At 50.6% G+C, this 23795-nt stretch overlaps 5 protein-coding genes across 5 annotated transcripts; 1 reads left to right on the top strand and 4 right to left on the bottom strand.

Moving 5' to 3' along the window:
- Positions 1–254: 254 nt before the first annotated feature.
- VTN77DRAFT_6841 (uncharacterized protein) lies at positions 255–3770 on the bottom strand (the record flags this gene model as incomplete). Its single annotated transcript, XM_069423164.1, has 9 exons — positions 255–284; positions 343–1087; positions 1860–2133; positions 2230–2513; positions 2607–2814; positions 2892–3115; positions 3198–3357; positions 3426–3508; positions 3586–3770. 9 exons carry the CDS (start codon positions 3768–3770, stop codon positions 255–257), a joined length of 2193 nt encoding a protein of 730 aa, XP_069275859.1.
- A 2036-nt stretch (positions 3771–5806) lies between these two features.
- Positions 5807–7006, bottom strand: VTN77DRAFT_6840 (uncharacterized protein; the record flags this gene model as incomplete). The annotated part of the gene is made up of 1 exon (XM_069423163.1): positions 5807–7006. The coding sequence occupies one exon, from the start codon at positions 7004–7006 to the stop codon at positions 5807–5809; it is 1200 nt and encodes a 399-aa protein (XP_069275858.1).
- Positions 7007–9315: 2309 nt separating this feature from the next.
- VTN77DRAFT_6839 (uncharacterized protein) lies at positions 9316–12932 on the bottom strand (the record flags this gene model as incomplete). The annotated part of the gene is made up of 3 exons (XM_069423161.1): positions 9316–10761; positions 10875–12258; positions 12319–12932. 3 exons carry the CDS (start codon positions 12930–12932, stop codon positions 9316–9318), a joined length of 3444 nt encoding a protein of 1147 aa, XP_069275857.1.
- Positions 12933–15914: 2982 nt separating this feature from the next.
- VTN77DRAFT_6838 (uncharacterized protein) lies at positions 15915–17006 on the bottom strand (the record flags this gene model as incomplete). The annotated part of the gene is made up of 1 exon (XM_069423160.1): positions 15915–17006. One exon carries the CDS (start codon positions 17004–17006, stop codon positions 15915–15917), a length of 1092 nt encoding a protein of 363 aa, XP_069275856.1.
- A 2985-nt stretch (positions 17007–19991) lies between these two features.
- On the top strand, positions 19992–23646 carry VTN77DRAFT_6837 (uncharacterized protein; the record flags this gene model as incomplete). Its single annotated transcript, XM_069423159.1, has 5 exons — positions 19992–22752; positions 22809–23006; positions 23059–23110; positions 23168–23517; positions 23573–23646. The coding sequence occupies 5 exons, from the start codon at positions 19992–19994 to the stop codon at positions 23644–23646; spliced, it is 3435 nt and encodes a 1144-aa protein (XP_069275855.1).
- Between the last annotated feature and the right edge of the window lie 149 nt (positions 23647–23795).

Genomic DNA, 23795 nt, shown 5'->3' with positions numbered 1-23795 from the left:
TGTTGTCATTTCTAACGTGGATTTAGGGAATAGAAAAGGATTTTGCTGTCGAAAGGAGTAAAGATGTCATGTCATGCCATGCCATGCCATGCCATGCCATGCCATTACTATCATAATGATAACCACCGTGAATGACTTGACATGACGATCCTGACTGTTGAAAGGATGGACAAGCATTCTCTGAGGTACGCACATACTCCATACTGGACTACATCTCATAGCATTTTCTGTAGCTGTTGTATCATGTTGCCTGCCTATTTCACCCTGCTAATCTCCAGCTCATCCTGCAGAAACACAGGTCAGCCAGCTGGACGACAGACAGGAAACGAGCAAACGACGCACCTCCATCTCCCCCGGGATAATCAACCCCTTGACCCCCCAGCTCTCGAACCGCGGATTCTGCCGCACATACTGCCGGTACGCGGGCGCCCCCGGGATCACGACATTGTCGGCGACGACCAGACTGCCCTTCTTGTCGAGCAGACCCAGCTCCTCGCAGACCTTCAGGTCCGGCTCGTACAGGTCCGCGACGTGGTCCAGAAACAGCAGGTCGGCGCTCGACAACGTCCCCTCGGCATGGAGTCGTCGGAGCGAATGGGCGGCGGGGCCGACGACCACCTTGACGACGTCGCTCAAGCCAGCGAGGTCGATGAGGTTCATGGCAATAGAGGCGATGAGCGGGTCGTACTCGAGGCTGTAGAGACGGGAGGATTTCTGATCACCAGACGACTGCTCTGCAGCAGCAAGCATGGTGCTCGCGAACAGAATGGCCGAATAGCCGACATACCCGCCCAGCTCGACCAGGACGCGCGGTTTGTGCTCCGCAATCAGATCGGTCACGATCTTGCCCTTGTGGGGGCCAATGTTGATGAGGAAGTCGTGCTGGGCGGCGAATTCGTCCATAACGGCCAGGATGGCGGTGGGAGAACCGCGCAGCTGCGTGTCCAGGGCGGGGTGGTTGTAGATATACTTGAGCAGGGCGATCTCGCGGCCGTCGTGGGAAAAGTCGGTGTTCCCGTCTTGGAATTTCTTCAGCGAGGGGTACTTGGTGTACATGTCGGGTTTGATAGCGGCCATTTTTATATATCTGAAGTAATATAAGGACTGTTAGATTTTTTTTTCCAGGGGTGATCCTAGAGTTTACTAAAGGTAAGCATGTACAGTCCTGTATCCGAAAAGAAAAGAAGTGATAATGGGACGTGAAGTAAATTTATATATCTCGAAACTTAGGTAGTTAGGGCTTACTTACTATATCAGTAATGGATAAACGTGAATTTTCGTTTAGGTAAGCTTGAGCCATACGTAACTAGTAGTCAGCTATTTATATTATGACCAGCTTAATTCCCAGGCCTGCTTTTTATTAGGAAATGAAATGACTATCTAGGTAGACCAGTCGACTCAAAAAATAAAAATAAAATAAAATAAATAATAATTTGCCTGGGTACTAGGTAGGTAGTTGTGCCTGCGTAAGTTTTACCTGAATTAGGTAACCTACGCTAGTGCCTGATTAGGAAGGTACTTAGAACCCCCGTCATCCATGGCCTCTCAACCGACAGGACAGAGAGACTTTCCTGTACTACAGTATACGTACGTAAGCTAACTTATTTCTATTCGCAGGCTGCTTGACGTTAAATCAAAGTACTAAGTCTAACCACTGTTACTACCTCTGCTACCACCGAGATCAGCAACTGTCTCGAGAAGACCTCCAACCAGTAAACAGCTCGACCAAGATCTCTCGACAATATCAGTCAAAAATAAATAAATAAACAAAACTCCTCTTAAATTATATCACATCCTAACAAATCCATCTATCTTCGCCAGGATTCAACCGATTGAGCCGCCGGTAATACATCCACAACCCTCCCGACAAAGCCGCACCAACAAACAGACTGGCAGCATTCACGCCGTGCCCCAGCTGGAAGCGCGGTGCCTGATCGGTCCTGTATATCCAGACGCCGACGATCTGGCCGGGGCCGGTGAAGGCGATGTTCAGGCCGGAGGCGAGAGATGCCGCAGTCGTGGTGCGGACGTTGTCGGACACCCAGGCGCAGAGCGGAGGCAGGCCGCCGAAGACGGAGCAGGTGGAGAGCACGAGCATGGCGTAGCGGAGGTGGAGGGAGGATGGGATGAAGGCTGAGTCAGCAGTCATTAGTCAGGAGATCAGTTATAGAAGAGGTGAAGTTGAACAGCAAGGAAGTAGGGCAATTGGCAACACAAGGGATGATCTACCAGCAACGGTAAACGCAACTCCCCCAAACACAAAGCAACCAGCGATGATAGGCCCACGACAGGAATAGCGATCAGACAGCAAGGCCAGCACGAGCGTGAAGACATAGGCGCAGGCGTACGGCGGGATGGTGAACAGCTGCGCCTCGAGGCCGCTATACCCCAGATCCTGGACGATGGTGGGCGCAAACAATGACAGCGACGAGACGCCGATGCCGAGGAGGAGATAGGTGAGGTAGTGCACCCATAGACGAGTTTGTCTGAGGGTATCTTTGGCGTCTGACCAGCTGAGGTGGTCGTCGCTGTATACTCATTGAAATGAGCCCAGTGTTTTTTTTTCTTCCTTTTTAGGAAGGAAGAAAGGAGGAAGAGTCCTCTACCCTTTCGACACATTCTCCCCAAACGAAGCCTGCAAGATCTCCTTCTCCTCGCTCGACAGCCATGTCGCCGTTTCAGGATACCTTGGCAGGACGATCAAGATCAGACCAGCGCAGAGGATGCAGGGACATCCCTCGAGGATGAACAGCCATCGCCACGCCTGCAGATTGCCTGCGTTATCCATGTGGCCGACGCCGTAGGCAATGGCGCCTGAGAACATCAACAATCGATCAGTCAGTCAGTCACTCCCTCACTCAGACGGTCAATTCAAGCTGGAAAAAACGCACCACCAAACGCTCCCGCCAGCGTGGCACTGCACAGAAACACAGCAATGCGACTGGCACGCTCGCGTGGGCCGTACCAGAAGCTCAGGTAGAAGATCATGCCGGGGAACACGCCGGCCTCAGCCATGCCGAGCAGGAACCGGAGCGCCATGACGGTCGCAGGGTTGTGGGCGCCTCCCAGGCCAGCACAGAGGGCTCCAAAGGATGCCACCAGGAAGGCGAGCCATCTAGCAGTAGTATACATGTACTCAGTTAGGAAGATCCACTTCTAGGGTCGACTGCAGACTACTTCTGGGTAAAGACACACACCTCGGCGGCGAAAACACCTTCATCGCGAGGTTGCTCGGAGCTTCAAAAAGCGAGTACGCCACCAGGAACAGCATCAGCGCGACGCGGTACTGGTACTCGGTCATACCGATGGAATGGAGCAGGTCGTCATTCGTATCGGAGTTGAGGACTTCAGCGTTGCCTGAGGAAATAAAACCAGCCGTCAGTCACGCGCGAGTTTGTGCCGTTCTGTTAATATATGATATATACCAATATTAGACCGATCAAGATAGCAGAGCAGATAAATCACCGCTACCATGGGCAAGATTCGCAGGTCGATCTTGCGATAGATCCTGCAGTATATTTCCTCATTTCGGTAAGTTATCTAGATAGATAGGGAGATGAATGCGGCAGATTGGCAACTACTGACCGCGCAAGCCTTGTCTTCTTATCATTATCATTATCAGCATCAGCCTGCTGCCCGGAAACGTTGGACTCGTCATGGCGATCGCTTTGGATCTGGGAAGGGATTTTCTCGATATCTCGACTGTGATTCTGGTTGTGATCCTGATAATGATGATCCTGATCCTGTGAGAAGAGCTGTAAGAGTGTCATCTCTGCGAAAAGCAAATAAGCAAGCCCCGCCCGTCCGCTACATGGATAATGATCCCTCTGTTGAAATATACAGACTCAGGTGAGTAGATAACCGAATAGATGTATAAATGAAGGCAAGTCTCGATGAGCAGTGGAGAAACCTCATTAATCGCCCGCTTTCGTGGAGAAAGTTTTTTTTTTGAAAAAAAAAAGATTGGTCTTTCACCCAGAATATATATGATACAAAGTAATATTCAATAAATGGTGCGATGCGGAGACCCGCACGTTTTAATTAAAATAATTTAAAAGGCAGCTGTCGACAGGGGTGAGCTTATAGTACTACGGAGGAACTGTACTAGTCGAGTAACTTCTATCCATCATTACCCAGTTGAGTAACTATTAACGATATTGGTTAGTTAGCTGACAGGGCTTTATCCATGTACAGCACATAACTGACCGTCTCGATAACTACCCGAACGGCAGTACTCTGCAGTACTTTGGATGTATGTACGGTACATAGTCTTAGTCCCTCTAACAAGGCCAGGCAACAAGAAAGCAACCAACCAATTAATCCTACTAGTATATAGCTATGTAGGAAAAAATCACAGCTGAGTAAAGAAAAAGAACAAGAAAAAGAAGAGATTTTTATAATACGTTGAGTAGAGTAGATCAGATAAGGTCAGCTCAGCTATTAGACGAACTGTCCATTAGAACCACTTCTGACCTTCCTAGGGTATTTACATACATACAGTACATACCTAACGAAGTTGTCCTCTGCACGGAGTACAGTACATAGGTAGCTACTAGGTAAGTAAGTACTGTAACTGTATACTAGGTAATATACTGGATATAAACCCTAGATACGGAGTATGCTGTATATAGTTACTATAAGTAACTACCCGTGCGGGAAGACTATTAATTACTGGAGTTTTTATAAACCGTTGATCAACGGTTTATCGACCGTAGAAAGAAAAAAAAATAATTCAACGTCGTTCTCAATATCTCCTCCCTAAACCGTTTACTTAAGAAAAAATTAAAAACAAAACAAAAACAAAAACAAAACTAACTACTTCCTAACTACTTCCTCTTACGAATTCCTTCCCGCCTGAGCCTTGATTTCAACCATACAACTTCATACCAGCTTTACGATACTGACTTTTTAGGAAGAAAATTAGGTTTGTATTATTTCTATACCTAGAAACCATGCAATCTAATCTAATCTAACTACTATGCTATAGAAAAAAAAATATATCTAGAATTTTGAGGTTGTAGTGGAGAGATACTATAAAGGCCTTTTTTTTTTTTTGGAAAAAAGGAACCATTCTCCTATAACTCAACCATTTCTCCTGGAATCAGCATTTCTCTCTACTAACGTTTCTTAAAAGATCTAACGCCCTTTTTTTAGTAGCTAACCATTAGATAACCATTAAATGATCATTTCATAGTTCGCCATGGTAAAATCGTTGAAAAAGACATCATAACCGTTGATCGACGGTTTTTCAAAACCCCAGCGGTCCCATATGGACCTTAGGTAGTTAGGAGCGAAGCAAAAATCGATAGATAGATAGACAGCCTCACTTAATAATTTTCATCCACCTATTATTATCCAGGGGAGGATGAGATGGTCCTAACTCCTCGAGCTGATTAATTACTCTAAGGATATCAGGATAGAAGGATTTCACTCTCAAATCACGTCCAGAATTCAGTTAAATTCAATTGACTTGATTTCACTTGATTTTATTTGAATTGATTTCAGTATCCCAGAGTCCACAGAGGAATTAGATCAGAGTGCTCTAGGGCGGTTGAGGTGGGCAAGTGATAATTAATAAATAAATAAACAATACAAATACTTTTTCAATAAATTAATCATCATCATTTATCATTGCCATTGCTGTATTGCTATTACGGCCGATAAGCGGGATATTGATAAGGCAAGTACAGTGCAAAGTGCCTGCCTGCCTGCCTGCCTGTCTTCCAATTATTCAAAATCTTCTTCTTCCTCCTCCTCTTCTGGTTGATCCTTTCAGTCATCTTCCTATCTGCCTCTATTCTACCACCTAGTTATACCTCCGGTCCTTATACCCCGCAATCAACTCTACCGACCCATCAGCCTCGCGCTTCTTCTCGTACAGATGCGGATTCAGCTGCATCGTCTGCTTCGCCTTCACCCACTCCGCCATCGTGATCGGCTTGTCGAACCGCGGCTTGACGCCCGCCTTCTGCAGCACAGGCGAGTCCGTAATCGGGACGAGCACCGTGTCGGAGTGCGGACGCGCAAAGTACAGCAGCCCTGTCCGGTCGTACTGCCACTGATCGCGCGGCGGCGCCACCACGCGATGGATCGAGCTCTTGAGATACCCGCCCGTCAGATGCGACAGTGTGTCGGCCAGGTTGACCGTGATGGTCCCGGGCTGCGCGGCGACGTACGTCCAGCGCCCGTCCTCGCCCAGGATCTGCAGGCCCGCGACGGGCTGGCGGAACAGCAGCGTCAGCGTGCCCAGGTCGGTATGGCCGCCTGTCTGGCCGTACTCGCTGGCAGCATGCTCCTCGGGCGTGCGCCGGTTGTACTTCATATAGCGAAAGTGGTCCTCGCTGCGCTTTTCGTACGTGTGCTGCTTGACCAGGTAGTCTTCATCCGGCAGCTGGAGGATGATCGCGAAGAGCTTCAGCAGTGGCAGGACGACATTGGCGTGGAGCGCCTTCGCAAACACCTCGATCTCCGGCAAGTGGGCCTTGATGAGCGGCGGATGGTCGTACTTCCCTTCAAAGTCCTTCGTGAACTTGGCGAAATTGTACATCTCGATATTGTCCCGGATGGCGCCGGCCTTGGCTCTCCCCGCGCGGCGATACCCGTTGTAGTCCGCGTTCGCGTAGTCGACCTCGTATTTGATTTTTTCCTCCAGCGGCAGGTCGAAGAAGTTGCGCGCCAGCGTGAACTGCCGGTCGACCTGCTCCTGCGAGAGGCCGTAGTTCTTGACGTAGAAGAAGCCGACGTGGTGGACGGCGTGTTCGAGCTGCGCGGCCAGTCGCTGCTTGCCCCCGGGACGGTGGAAGTCCTCCAGGTCGAGGGTGACGAGTTCGGCCCAGGGGAGGTTTTCTTTTGTTTCGGGGGGGTGTACGTAGGGCTTGAGGTTGGCGAAGTCGTACGGACTGGACGAACCGGAAGACGAGCCATTCTGGTGGCCATTCTGCACGGAAGACGAGCCAGAACCAGACCCCTCTGGCACAGGCTGAGCACGTTCTGCAAGGGTAGCCATCTTCTTTGACAGTCTGTTCTATCAGGATTGATTCCTGTTTATGATCTCTCTGCAAGATTCAACAAGCTGCGAGCTGGACGGAAGAGAAGTGATGGATATATAACAGAAAGAAAGAAAGACCAAGTATATTCCCTTTTATACTATCACTGCTTGGCAACCTGCACAAAGATCCGATATAGGACCAACCACGCGAATAGAATGAGTTTGTCGGAGGGACTCCGTCTATCATTAATCATACTACCCCGTATACTCCTCATCTTGACAGAGTAGTATACCTAATAAATGCCTCTACCCCTCATCTTATCATCACCTCACAGATAAGCAGCAACGAGGCAGGACCGTTTCATCGGAATGCGCTCATCTGATAGGGGCGACGGAGCGATCACCTCATTCTAGGGCTGGATTGGCAATCCGTTCGTGGACTTGGCGGGTGATTCGTCAGATATCAACATCATGTATGTACAATACCCAGGTAGGTAGGTAATGTATCTTATACCACGCGACTGTAACATTGTTTAATATTGTTTATTTGTGGAATGGAATGGAATGAACGCGCTGCTAGAAATCCATCAAGAAATATCACCAGGGGTAGCCGTTTACCGGTAATTAAGGAAGCACATAGTAAGTAGACTACTCGTCGGACTAATTAACTATTCATATTTATTCTATGCTATGCATCCTCAACCAGACCACGCGATAATATCCATATCCTATCCTATCCTATCCTAAGTATCTTATCCTATACTATATCGCACTGAATTAAATGGCCGAATGGCTGAACGGAATGGACATGTCAACCACATGCTTACCTCATTTATCTGCAGATGACCTATGCACATACATACATAGGTCCTGAATACAAGACAAGACAAGACCTCCCTGGGAAAGAAGAGGACATAAGAGGAGATCAGATGAGATAAGATGAGATAAGATGGATGACAAAAGTCATGACAATAAATAAAATAAAAAATCAGCCAGCAGAAGTGAGGCCCCTCCAGAGATCGATCGATCGATTGGAATCCTGCAGAAACTATGTACTGTATGTATGTACATACACATCAACAGGGGGGAAATAATATCTCTGGACAAAAGAAAAGAAAATAAAACAAAAGAAAGAGATCATCTACCCCGTACTATACTATACTATACTATACTATACTATATATCAGGGAATACTCCTGCTCCTGCTTCCTCTCCTCTCCTCTTTATTTAAACATGATTAACTAATCAACTAACTAACCTACTAACCTGTTTCTTGCTCTACTCTGCCCTGCCATGTTTTAGCTATACTCTAGGACTGGCTTGGCTACGTAGGTACTGTATGTATGTACATACATATCACCACCTAGGAGTCCTAGGGTAATAGTTAGTAATCTCACCTATGAAGCAAGCAAATTAAATTATTGACCCGGGACGAGACAAAAGGAAGGAAGATAGAAAGTGAGTGACCGGGCACATCGATTTTTTGGGGGGGGGGGGGGGGGGGGGGGGGGTTAAAAATTAGCCTGTTTTTTTCTTCTCATCTTCCTCGCCTTTCCTTTCTAATAATCACCGTCATTTCTTCATGTTTCATGTTCCTTTCCTATCCTTGTCAAAGACTCAAACTCAAGATGAATTCGAATCGATCGACACCCTGAGGGCAATCATAATCATGCGGCGTTGTCCTAGGAAGTCCTGGCTCTCGTAGTTCCTTGTCGTTCTAGTTCTCGTCCTGATCCTGCAACAGCAACGGCGGCAGCAGCAGCAGAGAAAAGAACTCAAGAGACAAAGTAAAACAGACACGAAGGAACAAAAGAATATACCAAACACATCTGAACTATATCGATCTCCTTCCTAAGTATTTAAATCAATCGCTCAATCTCCTATTCTGATAGTATGTATTCATTACCGTACTATCATATCCTATCCTATCTTATCCTATCCCATAGTTATCAATCAATCAGTATCAACGAGATTCTCGTCGACGTCGACATGTATATATCTCTTCAGTCCAGTCCAAGTCAGACAAATCAGACAATTCACAAACACGCAAACACACAATCAACAAATCCACACAACAATCGAGAAACAAACAAACAAACAAATCCACCGCCCAACCAATCGTATCGTACAAGAAGGAATCACGAATCAAAAATCAGGCTCAATGCTGTACAAACCGTCTTTTGGGGGAAGCATCAATCGAATAACGCTACAATGAAGTGGGGGGGGAAAAAAAATCATGAACAAGGTCAGGTCAGGTCCAACGCCAAACGAGATAAACGCAGATTTTTGGTAAGGAAATTCGTCAACGTAGAAAAGTGACGGCTCGACTACTCAGAATCCGTCGTCTGATCCACCAACTCGGCCGTACTGCCCGTCGGAGGAGGGGCCGCTTCGTGGATGCTCGCCCCCGCGCGATGTTGACTCACATACCCCATGCCCGACGGCTGGCCCTGCTCACTCACCGTGCGGTGCACCGTCGACGTCGTCGAATCGACCGAGCCCGCCCGTTTGCTGCTCGAGTCGCTCGTCGTAAAAGGTAACCGTCCCGGTTGGGATTCTGGACGCAGATGACTGGAGCTTCGCCCGTCAGCTTCGTTGGTTGGAGAACCTGGAATCGCAACGAGAGTTCCTTCGGCAGCAGACGACTGCCCAGGCGGCTGCCGCTGAGAGCTCTTGCGAGGCACCGCCGGCCGGGTCGAAACATGCGTGCTGGCCCTCGAACCCATCCGGCTCGGAAGCTCGATCGCATCCCCCGAGTCGATCTGAGGAAGTTGCGGCACTTCTCCCACTCTCTCCTCTGCCTCCTCTGCATCCTCTGCATCCTCTTCTTCCCGTCTCTGTTCCTCCCCCTCTGAATCATGATACGACGACGCCGTCACTCCGGAAATCTGACGGGAATGGCCGCCAGCAGGCTCGTCCGAACCGACTGCATCAGGATCATCTCGATATGGCTCATGAAATTCCCCTTCACCGGGTGGGAACAAGCCCGGCGGAGGGGCTCGCGTACTCCGAACCACTTCAAATCCCTTGCTTTTTTCCTTTGTCTTCCCTCCCAGCAGCCTGCGGAACCAGCCTGTCGCGGACGACACCGGCCCGGTGGGATCAGCAGGTCCCGTCTTGAGTTTTCGAGTCCCCGTGTGAGAGAGAGCAGGTCCCCGGACGCGATAGTAGAAGTCAACCTCGCGGACGGCATAATCCTTCCGCATCGGTCGACCGTCGTCAAAGTCGGCATCGTCCCGGGCAGTGCCCAGATAGGCCGGAACAGGCTGCTCGCCAGGACCGTCGCCAACATTCTCCTCAGCGTCACCAGCCGATCCTGCATTCCGACGAGTGCTGTCCATCGAACCAGATGGGACGGTGCGTCCCCTTGGTCTCGGAGGCCGATAATACGGGTCGTACGGTTCCGTCGGTTTGAACCCAGCCATGGAGCCACTCTTGGGAGTGCCGGCCATGGGCTGATATCCTGCAGGATGGGAAAAGGCACTCGGAGCGCCGGGTGTCGTCGGGGTGTAGACGCCGCTGCTGTTCGCTCTGCTATGCGTCCTACCATGCGCACTGCCACCTTCAAAAGCCAGGCTGGGTCGGCCTTCACTGGGGGCAGGGCGGTTCAAAAGCATAGCAGAGCTGCCCGACAGACTTCTTGCCCTCGATCCTCCAAACTGTGTTGACCGGTCGTCCATGTGGGCAAGCATGGCAGCATCTGAGGCCATGCTCTGGCGAGAAACGTGGCCACTTCTGGGATGGCGGCGAGAGAGTTGTCGTGCACCAAAGACCTGTAGAGTAGTTCAGTATCACGAAAGAAAACAACAGGTATACTTTTTTTTCGTGTAAAAAAAAAAAGAGAGAGAGAGAGAGAGAGAGAGAGAGAGAGAGAGAGAAGACCTACCTTGGCAAGTCCACCCCTAGTCGCCGCCCCCTCAACGCCTCCCGCCCCCGCGAGGCGTGCAACAACTTCAATCAACGTCTGTAGTGCATTCAAAAAGAACCCAAAGACCAGAAGCATAGCATGGATGAAGAGAATCACATAGCCAATCCACCCCCTCGTCTGCTCTGAAATCCCAAGCGACGGAACAAACGACACGCTGAGCAGCACCACCAGAAATCGAACCATCGCAAAAAGGATTTGGTACAGGTTCATCGACGTTGGAGACGGATACGGTCGGAAAGCGAGCAGAGTCAGCACGAGCACCACTTCACAGATGGCCAGCAGAACCAGCTGAGCGATGCCGGATGGCTGCAACGCCCCAATGGCGATGCCCCGGATGAACGCAATAAAGATGGGAACCAACGCAAAGGCCGCGGCATCGTCACAATACGTGTTGTAAAGCGGACCGTACAGGAGAACCGTGGAGAGATCATCGTACAGGTACGATCGCGGTCGCGTCGTCGCGATGAGACGCACCACCCAACATGAAAAGGTCACCAACGCCAGGATCAAGACAACGGCCAGGGCAACCGAGTAGGCGGGAGAGTCGGCCGCCACGACGAGCTGGAACATCGACAGGGAGATGACGGGGAGCAACATAAAGTTAAAGACGATCCGGATCACATTGCCCATCGTAAACGGCATATTCTTCGCGCGCAGGTCCTCCTCCGGGACGTTGGCCAGCCTATGATAGACCCACCGAAAACCAAAAGCGACTTCAGTCAACGCCGTCACCGCGGCGATGATGGCAAGCAGCCAGATCACCATGCTCGGCCAGATATCCCGCACAGCCGTCAACCCCACGTACTGGCTGTACCGATCCAGACCGTAGGTCCCGTTCACAGTGTAGACCCCGTCGACGACCGGATTCCTGCCGCTGTAGGCGCTGACAAAGCTCTGGTTGAACATGAGAGCCGACCAGGCACCCTGGGCCACCACGGGTTGGTAGTATCCCGGGTAATTAAGGCTCAACGCTCCCGTCAACACGATGAACTGAATATACTGCAGGCAATCCGCGAAACCCGGCGTGACTAGCCGGAGGAGATCCTCGTCGCGGCCATAATTACTTGTCCAACGGAAAGGGTCCGTCGATCCCCAGGGACTGTAGATAGCGGCGAGGATGTTTGCTACGGCGACAAACACCAGGATCAACAGGGGGAGGAACCCCACCAGCCCCCGCAGCGTGGAGCCCAGATCGGGTGTGATGATGGCAGAGACACATGCCAGGTCTGCATCGGACGCATCTCCGGACCGGACGCGCAAGGTTGGGACGATACTCATGAACTGATACGACGATCCGAGGTCGTGCTGGATGGAAAATGCCCGTAGGTCGGCTGGGTTACTCCTGCAGTTGTTGTTAGCATCTGAGTATGACTGGGGGAACTGGATGGATGACGAAACGTACGCGTTGGCGTAAAAGACTGGGCCCAACGGACACTCTCCCTGAATGACCGACAAGCAGAACCGCGATGCATTGTTATACGGCGTGAAGGTGAGCACATCCAAGGTGGTAAACAGGGTGGAATATCGGTTATTCGACACGCTCACGTCTGTGATCTTGCCGACCGTGTCGTTGGGATTCGTCCATTGCGGGGAATCGGGAGGAGGATAAGGCACATCCGTCGCGAGGCCTGTGACGTTTCCGTAGACGGTGATGTTGAGTGGATTGGGACCGGTAGAAGGGTCGTAGTGGACGGACAGGAACATGGGAACGAACTGCAGCTGCTGGGGATTCGACTGGACGATGCTCTCCTCGAGACAATTGTCGAAATTGATGAAAGCTGCGTCTGCTGGAGAGAAAATGGATATCAGGAAGAAGAGGAGGAGGAAATAGATGCCGCCATTGTATCTCGCCGCAAAACCTCTCCATCGGCGACGTCGTCGACCCCCCGACACAGACGAACCCATCCCATCTCTATTCGCGTTCAACCCCTCCAGCGGTCGTGCAATAGTCGATCGTCCCACATATAGCGTATTATCCTCCCATCTCGCGTCGTTGCCCGCACGCATCACGACCATCGGAGCGGATTTGGATGACCTCGGTGAGGTCGGGCCCTCGTGTTCTCCACGACGTCGATATCCGTCCTCACGTTCGTTGACTGTTCTATTCGAATCAATTCGATTGAGATCTCCAGCCCGATCAGACCCTCCCAGGCAATCTGTCAGGGTGGTCTGGTCCTCCGGTCGTCGCACTCGTCGCCAGTCGACGCCAATGCTGGCAGGGCTCGCCTCCGCTCAGGAGACGCAAGACATCACGGAGGGGGGAGGAATGGAAGAGGCCTCAGTCCTGCCAGCGACAGCAGCGGAGGAGAAGGGAGGTCGTCGAGCGGGTGGTGGAAAAGGAAAGCGAAAGGGAGAGATAGATTGAATTGTTTTTATGGTGAGGAGCGAAAGCGTGACACGGGCGTACCGCAGCAGCTGGACTCTCGTCAGTCGTCTCTAATCACTGTCTGTCGCTCTCGTAAACGTAAACAGCCTTCCCTTTCCTTCCCTTCCACTTCCGCAGCTTTTGTCGGGTCGGCTAGGCTGGGAGTGGCTGATGGCTTGGCCGCGACCCGAAGTGGGCGCATCTAAAGATGGTAACACTAAACCGTCCAACTCATCACTAGCCAGGCTTTATTCTACGAATGTCGCAAACACCACCGGCACCTTTGCGTGACTACGGAGTACGTATTGCGCGGCGATCTGCACGCTCAGGTTTTCCCAGGCGATGGTGTCACCTGCTACAAAATACGGAGGTTCCATTCGCTACAGACGGCAGTAGACGCATGAGGTCACTGTTGGTGTCCGAGGGGTTGGACACTAACGATCTCTGGCCTTACAGCAATCGTATTAGCTGGATCTACGGAGTACGGAGTATTACTCAGCACTCTGGCCGTTGAGAGGGCCGAGGATAGCTATTTACCTGGATGGACAATTGAAGAGAATCCAGCTAGTCTGCTAGTCTCTAGGCAGTAGCTATTATTTATTAAAGGAATGCAGCAGAGCTGTCCGTACTCCGTAGAGTTTGTAGAGGGTCCATCGCGGCATCAGCCACAGCTAGTTCGAAACCTTGCCAACAGTCGCGCAGCGGGGGATCCACATGCAGTGGCTGGACGGGACAATCGAGAACGCGATTCGAAAGCCTTCGATTCCTGAATGCTCTAGACGCTTCTTCCGAAGGACCACAACAAGATCACACACAATTTCACAACAAGGCAGTCACAGAGTACAAAGCATATGAGGAGACCTATACTACTACGAATGGCATAATTTCAACTCTTTAGGTACTACCTTGTCAACTATCAATTCTACCGAATCTCGATCAACACGACCAATATATATAATTCAGCAACGCGTTCCAATCGGTGTATTTCCCAGTAGATTTCCTCGTTAATTAATATTATTAAATGCCCATCGCCTGATGCTTAATGCAATCCAGGAGGGATAGCATGACGGGCATAACTACCCACATAGTCTCCGAATTGAAGCTACATCATGCAAGTAATCAGCTGGGAACTACTAATCTGCAAGGCCATCCATCCGTGCATCAAATACGAGGTCTTTTTTTAAGGCTGAAGTCTCTGAGGAAATTTGTTACACGAAGGAATCATAATTGGCTCCAGAGGAGTCACAACAGTGGTTCTACTTGCCGATCTGATCAGAGTGTCCATAAATATATGGGGTAGGAGCTGCTGAGTACCAAACGAGCAACCGCGGGGGAGCTCACTGCTCACGTGCAAGGCTGTTGACAGCGACATCACCAATGCTGCCAGTCTGCTGGTTCTTGGCTGTCGCCAAGCTTTGCCTGGGCCGCACCATCAGCAATGCTGCTTCCATATCGATCAAGTTATTTTAACCGAACCCATCCTAACAGGAATATATGCTTGGATTCTGACTATAAATTGCACTGCAAATGGAGCCTGGAGCGTGGGAGATATTCGAGGAATAGTATTCTGCCACTAGTTCAATGCGTAAGCTGCTACGTCCGTGTGTACTCCGTAGTTCATCAGTTGCGGTGCACTGGTGCGTCCGGTCAGACTCGACGTTGATGATCACTGCTGGGAGGAGTCGTAGTGTACGGAGTATTGTCGAGAGTTAGAAATTAGGTACGGAGTAAAGTGACGACACGGCGACTTCCAGGCTGATCACTTTCTTCTCTTGTCTCGAGACTCCAGTGGGATCCGCCGATCTGTGCAAGATGCCGATCGAGCGGGAGGAAGGAACGGCCCTGCAACTGCACGGTCTGCAATAGAATCACACATTCCAGCAATCACCATATGATCACAAGATAAGGAAATGATAGTTGGCTTTGGGAAGTCGAGCAGCATCTTCGTTGATGGAGAGGTCTCGTGGATGCTCATTCTGATGAAGGACTCGCTCTAAAGTAATAATAAAATACCTGACACGCAAGCAATTTGTGCTGTGGAGCAAAGGGCGGAACCCAAGCCACGGTGACGTAGGGGGCTCCTCCACGTTCCATTATTCGGTCAAGGGATAAAATTATTTAATTTCGATAGACACGGATGCGTACGGTATTATTTTCGACACTGAAATCCCGTCGACAAAGTTGAAAGCAACATGGTACCTACCGAGCGAAAATCTACGAGCACCCTGTCGACTGCCCTTCTCTTTTTAGTAGGTGAGCAACGCCGCCCTGAGCTCGCGCGATCAGGGTGAGGTTTGGGTGAGTTGGGTAAGCTCTTCGCGACCGTCGCGCGACTAGGTTGACCGGCGCTGCATTGGTTCCACCCTATTTTAACGTTCTAATGTCTCTTATCGCCTTTTAAAACAATGATTATTGGATGTACATAAACAGTTCAAGGAAATGTAAAAGCAAAAGACTATTGATTGTTCATAGCTAAGTACTACAAGTGATAATGAGTATGAGCTTAGTCCTCACCGTACCGAATCGACGATTCATCGACTCTTTCGATAGGATCCTTGGTGCAAACGAGGTAAAACATGTCATGGTGCGATCGATTGCTGACTGAGGGGCAACGGACTGGGGAACGTTCTCCATCACATTTGGTTCGGCACGAAGGTCATGTGGCTCCTTTCTACTTCGGTGTTGCGGTTTATTAATGACTGAGCGCGAGTGGACCGTAGCTGCTTCGAGTTCTTGATAGATGCTAAATCGGCTTTGATCCACGATTGGTTCTCTTCCATCATCCAAGTGATAGCGAGTCGAATCCCTGCCCGTGCATCATACCAATCATTATCTTTGATAAGATTCCACGTTCGGAGAATAGCAGAGCAATAAACAACCTGTCCATCTTTAAACGAGGTCCAGTGGCAAGTCACATCAACACCAAACTTGTGAATTCCGAGTGTCAAGGCGCGGATGTTGTCATCGAACGTTTTATCAAACGTTTCCTGGGCGTTACTGCGTGCTTTCTCACGAAGATGGCGTAGATTGCGTAACATTACAGCTCCATTATGAGAGTTTTGTAGAGCCAATTCTTTCCTTCCTGCGTCTCCTTTCACCCCAATTGTGACGAACGGAAAAAGCAGATCCGAATCGCAGATGACGGGTGCACTATATTTACCAAGTTCGCGGCTATACTTTCGCAAGTCCTTCATCGCGCTGGATTGGTAGCCAATAGTGACATCGGGGGCAGGTGGTGCGATCCGGAGAGATGATGGTAAAGAAGAAGGAAGAGGGTGTGTGTCAGCCCACGCAGCATTGACAACAAAGTTCAATCCCTCAATTTTAATGAAGGTTTTCAGGTCGATGAGGAAGGACAATGCTAAAGAGAAAGTATTTTCGTTCTGTGCTCGCTTTTGGACGGCCTTAGCAGTATCACACTTCTCAGCGCCCTTGGGAATTGGATTGGGACGTTTCAGAAACTCTCTTAGAGCACCCAGGTTGGAGAGTTGAGGATCGGTATCGTCAGGTCGCTCAAGGCGCGGCTCGATGTCTCTGAGCTCAAGTTGTTCGCTATACCCGTTATCTTTATACGAGAGAGTTTCCTTTTTCTTTTTTTTCCCGGAAGCCCTCGCAGAATCCCGGGAACGAGAATTGTGTGGGACTGAGGACTCCGTTTCAAGGCTGTGAATGGTGAAAGGAACTGAACCTAACGACGTCGACATCCCAGATGGCAAGTGTCTCATCCTTGCTTCATACTTGGGATGCTTACCGGAGCGCGATTTCCTCGTTGAACGTATCCATGTTGCAGTTCAGGATAAGGCTCAAGCTCGATGCTCTGATTGATATCGAAGTGGCAGTACAGCTATATTGTTGAAGAGCCAGTAAGGTATCTATGAAGAAATCCAGCCGGTCGGTCGTTATGATAGACAAAGCACAGCACGCGATAAATCCAGCGGCTAGAGTTTGACGATCATGACGACGTGCCTGGTGGAGAATTCAAACGAACAAGAAGGAAGGATCCCATCGTTGACTTGAGAAGCGGTGGAATGTATGATTCGCCAGAATTCATGGATGACCGTACGATAGCTACATTGTCACTAGCCGGAGATTATGCAAGAAAAGTTAGATGAAGAGGTGATGTAAAAGAAGAGAGGAAGGTTCAGGCAGGAGACGGTTTCCAAGGCTGGAAGCCGGTGCCAGCTGGAGGTTCCCCACCTTCCATGTCCGCGAAAGTATCAACTTCTTATATAAATGTTATATAAATAATATTTAGGTCATCTTTTTACCACTATATTTTTTATTCGCTTTAACTGCTTGATTTAGGCACTTTCTCATCTATTAAATCCTAGTATCGACATTAAATCTAAAAATTATCCTACCTTAATGATACAACCTTAATTAAGAAGTAGCACTTTATACAATACTATAATATAATTTAGGATATCGCCACGAGTCTAATAATAATAAGAAGTGGGTGAAAAGTAGCTAGTCTAGTATTCTATGACTTATCAAAAAGGTCTCAATTCTAATCAAATCCAAATCTAACCATCTTCTCTAAGGCCCACTACTCCCCATATAGCAAGAATGCCTTTTTGGACCCAAATCTACTTCTTACAACTCCAAGGAATTAGATGCATATATATAAAGCGTCTAGTTACTCCATTGCAAAAAAAAATTCTCCCTTGAATAGCCTATATAATATTTATAAAAGCAAGTAAGGCTATAGGCTAGCTCATTATTTAATAAGCACTCCAAGAAGTAATTATTTTAAAGTAGAATTCTCAACTATATGCCTTCTAGGTCTAGAAATCAAAGAACAAGGTTACTATAGATCTAAATACACATTTTGCTAACATTATATAGATTAAGCAGGCTATAGAGGAGGTAAAGATTTTGCAGACACATATAGAAGCTAAAGAACCAAAAATTGAAGCTAGAAAAGTCTTAGATGCAGTGGTAGAAGCTAGAATGTAGTCTTATCTATTTGAATGGCAGGCCTACTCGCGGTGATCGGTTTAGGGGGTGCGGATCTTACAGAACCTAGGTACTAGGTAGATTAGCTCCCGCTTCCTGAGGCTAGTACGGAGCCCAGTGCAGGAGGTCCTCCTCAGGCTAAAAGAGCATTCTGCATATTATTAGCTCGAGGTTAGCAGCCAGCAGGCAACAGCCCACCGTCTCCTTCACCTTGAGTTGCTCCCGATGCATTGTGAACCTTCTGGTGAGAGTTGCTAAACAACTCGTGTGAGAATCGAGCATGTATGGGTGAGCGTAGGGTGAGGCAAGAGTGAGCTGCTCATAGATTTTTTGAACGAGTTTATTACCTACCTAGGTAAGCTTGGGTGCACGGATTTCCCTACCACAGTTAGTGAGTCGTTGACAGTTGTCCGGGGGAGCAACCATGCCCGACATGCATACTCCGTACCTACCTCGGTATGGTACTAAAAACAGGTGGGCAGCTGCGGGGCCAACCATGGCCTGATTCTCCGCATCAACAACGGCCAATATGATTCCAGCCTCAGTCCAGGCGAACAGGTGCCGCTGCCAAATCCCAGGAGGCACATGGCAACGTCCAGGCCAGCAGTCGGTGCCAATAAAAAAAATGCAGGTGCTCGGGTGGAGGGACTTAGTAGTACATTGAAACGCCCGGATTCATAGTCCGCAATGATTCCGTTATCTCAGGCAGTGGGGCAGTGTCTCGCGGGATGGCCAAGCCAGGCATAGACTGGTTTCAGATCGGCTTCAGAGTGCTCCCGCTGGACCACGGGAAGGGCCCAAGGGTGACACGTACTCGCCTTAGCGCCCACCTGGTGGACCTCCGCGCGAGGGGTCAGCTGGGGGGTGCCAACTGGCGGCTACAGGGTAATAATAATAATAATAATTACTCTGGCGAGGCACAAATTATTGCAATCCTCCTGGAACAAGAATAATAATAATAAACGATTCATTTGTCGATGATTTAACTGCCTGCGCTTGTCCCTGCTTGGGAAAGACTCCGTGGATTGCAAGGGGAAACAGGAAGGGTCCTGCCAATCAGCGCGTCCTGTGTCTTCGGGCCTGTCCACTACCTATCAGCAGAGTTACCGACCGTGCTAAGGTAAGCCTCCATACTCCTCCATCCTGCCGGGGAGTTGCTTGGGTCAGGGTCGCAGCCACCAGTAGGTTAATCCAGGTTAATCAAACAGTCTCCCTGGCTGGTTTATCTTCTGTCTTTCTCGACAGCTTCCTTCTTCTCATTCCCTTTGTTTTCTTCCGTCCTTACAGCCTGTCGGGAGCTTGATTTCATGCGAGGAATGACCAGCTCACTCGCGCTTTCCTAGATTGGCTCCCTACTCCACCTGACAAGCTGCAACTGTTGATGGATTGCCCTCCTGGCAAGCGACAACCCCTTCGGTCGCATTAGCGTTGAGATAAATCCGCTTCCTCTTTTCTATCCTCCCGGCTCCTTCTTCCTCCTCCTCCCTTCTTCCTCCTCCAATCACTCGCCCTTCCCCGTTGCGCAGCCGACCCCGCCGTTCAGACTTTCCTTATCATCACGCTTTGGCCCCTGTCGATCCGTCCAATCAAGCGCAATCAGTACAAACACGAGGTCAGAATCCGACCAACTACGCTGCCATCCCCTGACCGTACTACTTCTTGGAGAATACTTTGCAACACACTGGTGTTGGTTTGCGATGGTCAGGGAGATACTGTATTCGGTTTGAGGAAGCTACTACACGGATACGGTCGACATGGCGGGAGAGGACCCCTTTGCCTTCCTGGCGACCGCAGAACCACCCAAGCCGCTCAAGAAATCGAACTGGCGAGAAAAGTTGCTCTCCAAGGATCGAGACGCGAAACAGAGCTCCCAGGAAAGAACGGAGAAACACCTGGACGACTCTAAATGGCGACAGAAGTTGTTTGCAAAGGATCGAGACGCGAAGCAGAGCTCCCTCGAGAGCACGGAAAAGCAGCTCGACGACTTCCTCGGCCCGACTCGCTCAAAGCCTCAGTCGGAGGCGCCGTCGCTTCCTCCACTGTCAGGTAACCTTTCGACGACACCTCCGACCGGTGGCCATGCTGCCTCGACTTCTCACGGCAGTCCGACCAAACGACGCCATCGAAAGGGGTTACGGGTCACCTTCAGCGACCAGGAGCCCGAGGTCATAGGAGAAGGCGGTGATGAATCAGAAGAGCCTACAGTGGAAATATCCCGGAAACGCAACCGGCCGCCTGGAGAAGATCTCGACAATCGTCGCCCTACGTTACCAAAGCTACACCTCGACACTTCCTTCCAAGAAGACCCCACCGAGAGGGAAGAAAGACAAAAGGACGCAGGGCGGACGCCATTGCTCATCAACGCACAGGATGCGGACTTCTTGATGGCCCTGCACGCGGGTGAAAAAAGGTTGTCTTTTCGGGCATCGCCGGATTCCAATGCCCTCGCAAGACGCGTCCAAGCCCAAATGCAGGCCGAAGAGGCTCGCGCACTGCAACGTCGCCTGGTGGATGACCCGACTTCCCCCTCGAACGAGGATGACCTTCAGCAGCACCAGGAAACTCTTCCTCTGCGGCCTTCACCTTTGTCTAAATCATCCAATGCACGCTCCTTGGGTCCCGATAATGATGCCAGCGCGTCTCTTCGCACGAGTCCGATCCCGGCAGTCCAAGAACAGGTCAGAGCTCTTCGGCAGGAACATGATATCCCTGAGGTTCTGTCTCCCGGCGGATCGTCGCACAGCTTGTCACCCCCGTCCTATGAGCGTAGACCCAGTATTCCTACCGGAGAGTCTCAGCCACCGCCCTCCAGGCGAGAGAACCGAGAAGTCGACCCGAGTCCCGCACCCCGTGCAGCCTCCAAAATGTCGTTACGCTCTGTTGCCAATGCGGTGGGTGATAGTGCCTATCAGGATTTCATCAACTATGTCGAGCGATACAGCAGTCTGTTCCGACTGGCCGCCGAAACCGTCAAACCGTTGATGGAGACCTCGTTCTCGGAATGGGTCAGGGCCGCGACATGGTGGTGTCTGAAGGGTCGAACCAGCCTGGAAGCCGCACTCCGGTCTGGCCGGTCGGCTGAAGCTGCTGGGAGCCAACCGCCGCCAGCGGGGGCCGAACAGGCCATCATTGACCTGGGCAAGGCATGGTGGATTAGCCAACACATCATTCCCCAGCACGCCGAAATAACCCGTTTTGGGAAATTGAGTATGGAGGCCCTCTTAGCCGTCCTGAACACGACCGGCGATGAACGGCTGGCCGGGTTGGTGAATTTGCATCAAAGGATTCTCAGTCATCTCCGTGCGTTGACAGTGTCGATGAAAAGGAACAATGTTTTGTCCGCCGCGGCGGCGACCACGGATGTGATTGACCATTCTGTGGATACGAACATTTGGGTGAGATATCCCTTCTTCGCGGCAGACGTCTCGGCCGTTCTATCGGGAGCGCCGCGGCGAACGGTGTTGGTTGACCCGTCGGCCAAATCGGTCAATACGCCCGACGTGATGCTCTTGGGCGATACGAATCGTTTCTTTACCTATGGGACCATGTTTGTGGATGTCGCCGTCAGCGCCAGCGACGACGATGGCTCGCCGTCATATTCTGTCCCCTGCGTCCTCTCCATCATGCGTGACCGCACCGATTGGTATGTGATGACGGCAATTGCCAGTCAGAGCGAGCTCATCAACATTAGAATTCAATCCGATCGGAATAATGGACCGACTTGGGACGACGTGGATTGGCAGGTCAAGACGTGTACGATGCGTGTCAAGCTCCCCCGGGGGTTTGTGCTGGATGTGGCGTTTCAGGAGAAGGACTTCAAGGTGATTTGGAACATCGTCAAGTATACGCTCAAGACCGAGGCGAGCATGCAACCCGAGGCCGGCGAGACCCTCATTTTTGAAGACACTCTCAAAGTGTTCCATTACATGGACCCGGGCACGCCCAAGGCATTTCCCGCCGAGCCTTTAGAGCGATGCCGGGTTCGCTTGTTTGAGAAGTCGGTGACGCTGACTGAAGGCACTGGATCTCGCAAAGCCCATCGCGGCTTCCGGCTGACCGTTGTCACCAGCCCCAAGGTGAAGACACTGAGCAGCGTCCACCACACGCTCGGGAACGGCGCGCCCATTGTCTTTGGCTATCTCCGTGGTGAGAATGGCGCCCCAGCGCTGCTGCTCAATGTCAAAGAGGAGGGAAGAAACCGATCCATGGTGATGACCTTTCATGAACTCGAGAAGCGGACCACCATGCACTCTCTCCTGGTAGGCATGATCGCGAGCGACCAGGAATTCACGGTCCCCGACATTCCCATCCGGTCCTTTGCCATCGAGCAACCTCCGGAACCGAATGCGGGCATTCCAGGAGTCACCCATCTGCAATTTGCCGCTGGTTCGGTATCGGTGATCGACCTGGAACCGATTTACGTGGAGCACGGCTATGGTCCCAACATCCTGTCGGAACACCTGCGGGCCTTGGTGACGACGGAATGGGGCACCGTGACGGACCGGATAAATCTGGGTAAGATTGAATCGATCGATCGGCTTTGGTCGTTTTCTTACTGATGAATTGTGTAGGACCGGGCGAAATGAAGATCGGATTAGACGTCAATAAGAATACCGTCTTCTACATGTTGCGGCCGGGACAGGAAGATCTGACCGTGTCGGTGGCGGAGAATCTGGTGAGGAAGGAGTTGCCGGATCGATTGACGGAATTCCTCCAAACGGCCAGGTCCAAGCCGATGATTCGGCGATACGAGTTCGCAACGTTGCAAGGTTGGTACTTGTTGTGTGACTGTCTGGACGGCATCAACTGACTTCCTCGTAGGTCTTCATCAGTTTCAGGCCGCCGTGACCGGATTCGGTGTTCTCTTTGACGGGTACGATTTCTCGCAACTCTACTAGGAGATTTGTCAAGCTAATCTCGAAATGTATAGTATCGTCTCAACCTTTGCCATCTCCCGACGACGCATGGTCGTTCCTATCCACAAGAAGTGGGAAGCGACCGCGGCTCGAATCCAGGTGGTGCAGCAGAACAAGACGATCCAGCTGCTGGCGTTCTTCGGCAGCGATTTCAGCCATGGAAAGTGCATGAACTTTGTCCTGAAGGGGACGGATACCTATGAGAGTTTCAACCGGTCCGGCAAGTCTGGCGTTCGCATCGTCGATGCCAAATTCGCTTTGCCCAAGACGGATGAAGACGAGAGCGCGCGATTCGTCTGTCTGGACATGCCCGAATATCCGATTGAGCATGACGATATCAATATCATTTTTGAATCCGAAACAGGTGCGGTTGCTGCTCTCTGGAATTGAATTTGTTATGCTAATATCCATCTACGTAGATCGGAAAAATTTCCTGGCTGTCATGCCCGGATCGCTGAGGGAGCCGTCTCGGATGGGCTCGCTACGAAGATAGCATTCTGTGCATATATCAAGCACGCTAGACCGGTTTCTTATCGATTTACTGCTTGTTATCCGAGTATCTCTGGACATGTCTTATCCTAGCGCACTCACGTGATCCGGGATTGCTCCGAGCTCGGGGACCCGGCCGGTGTCCTGATCCCG

This window comes from Rasamsonia byssochlamydoides, assembly GCF_041956645.1.
Source record: "Rasamsonia byssochlamydoides strain NRRL 3658 unplaced genomic scaffold VTN77scaffold_53, whole genome shotgun sequence".
Classification (NCBI taxonomy): domain Eukaryota; kingdom Fungi; phylum Ascomycota; class Eurotiomycetes; order Eurotiales; family Trichocomaceae; genus Rasamsonia; species Rasamsonia byssochlamydoides.
Note: the sequence above shows the minus strand (reverse complement) of the source record. Positions and strands in the feature narration are given on the sequence as shown.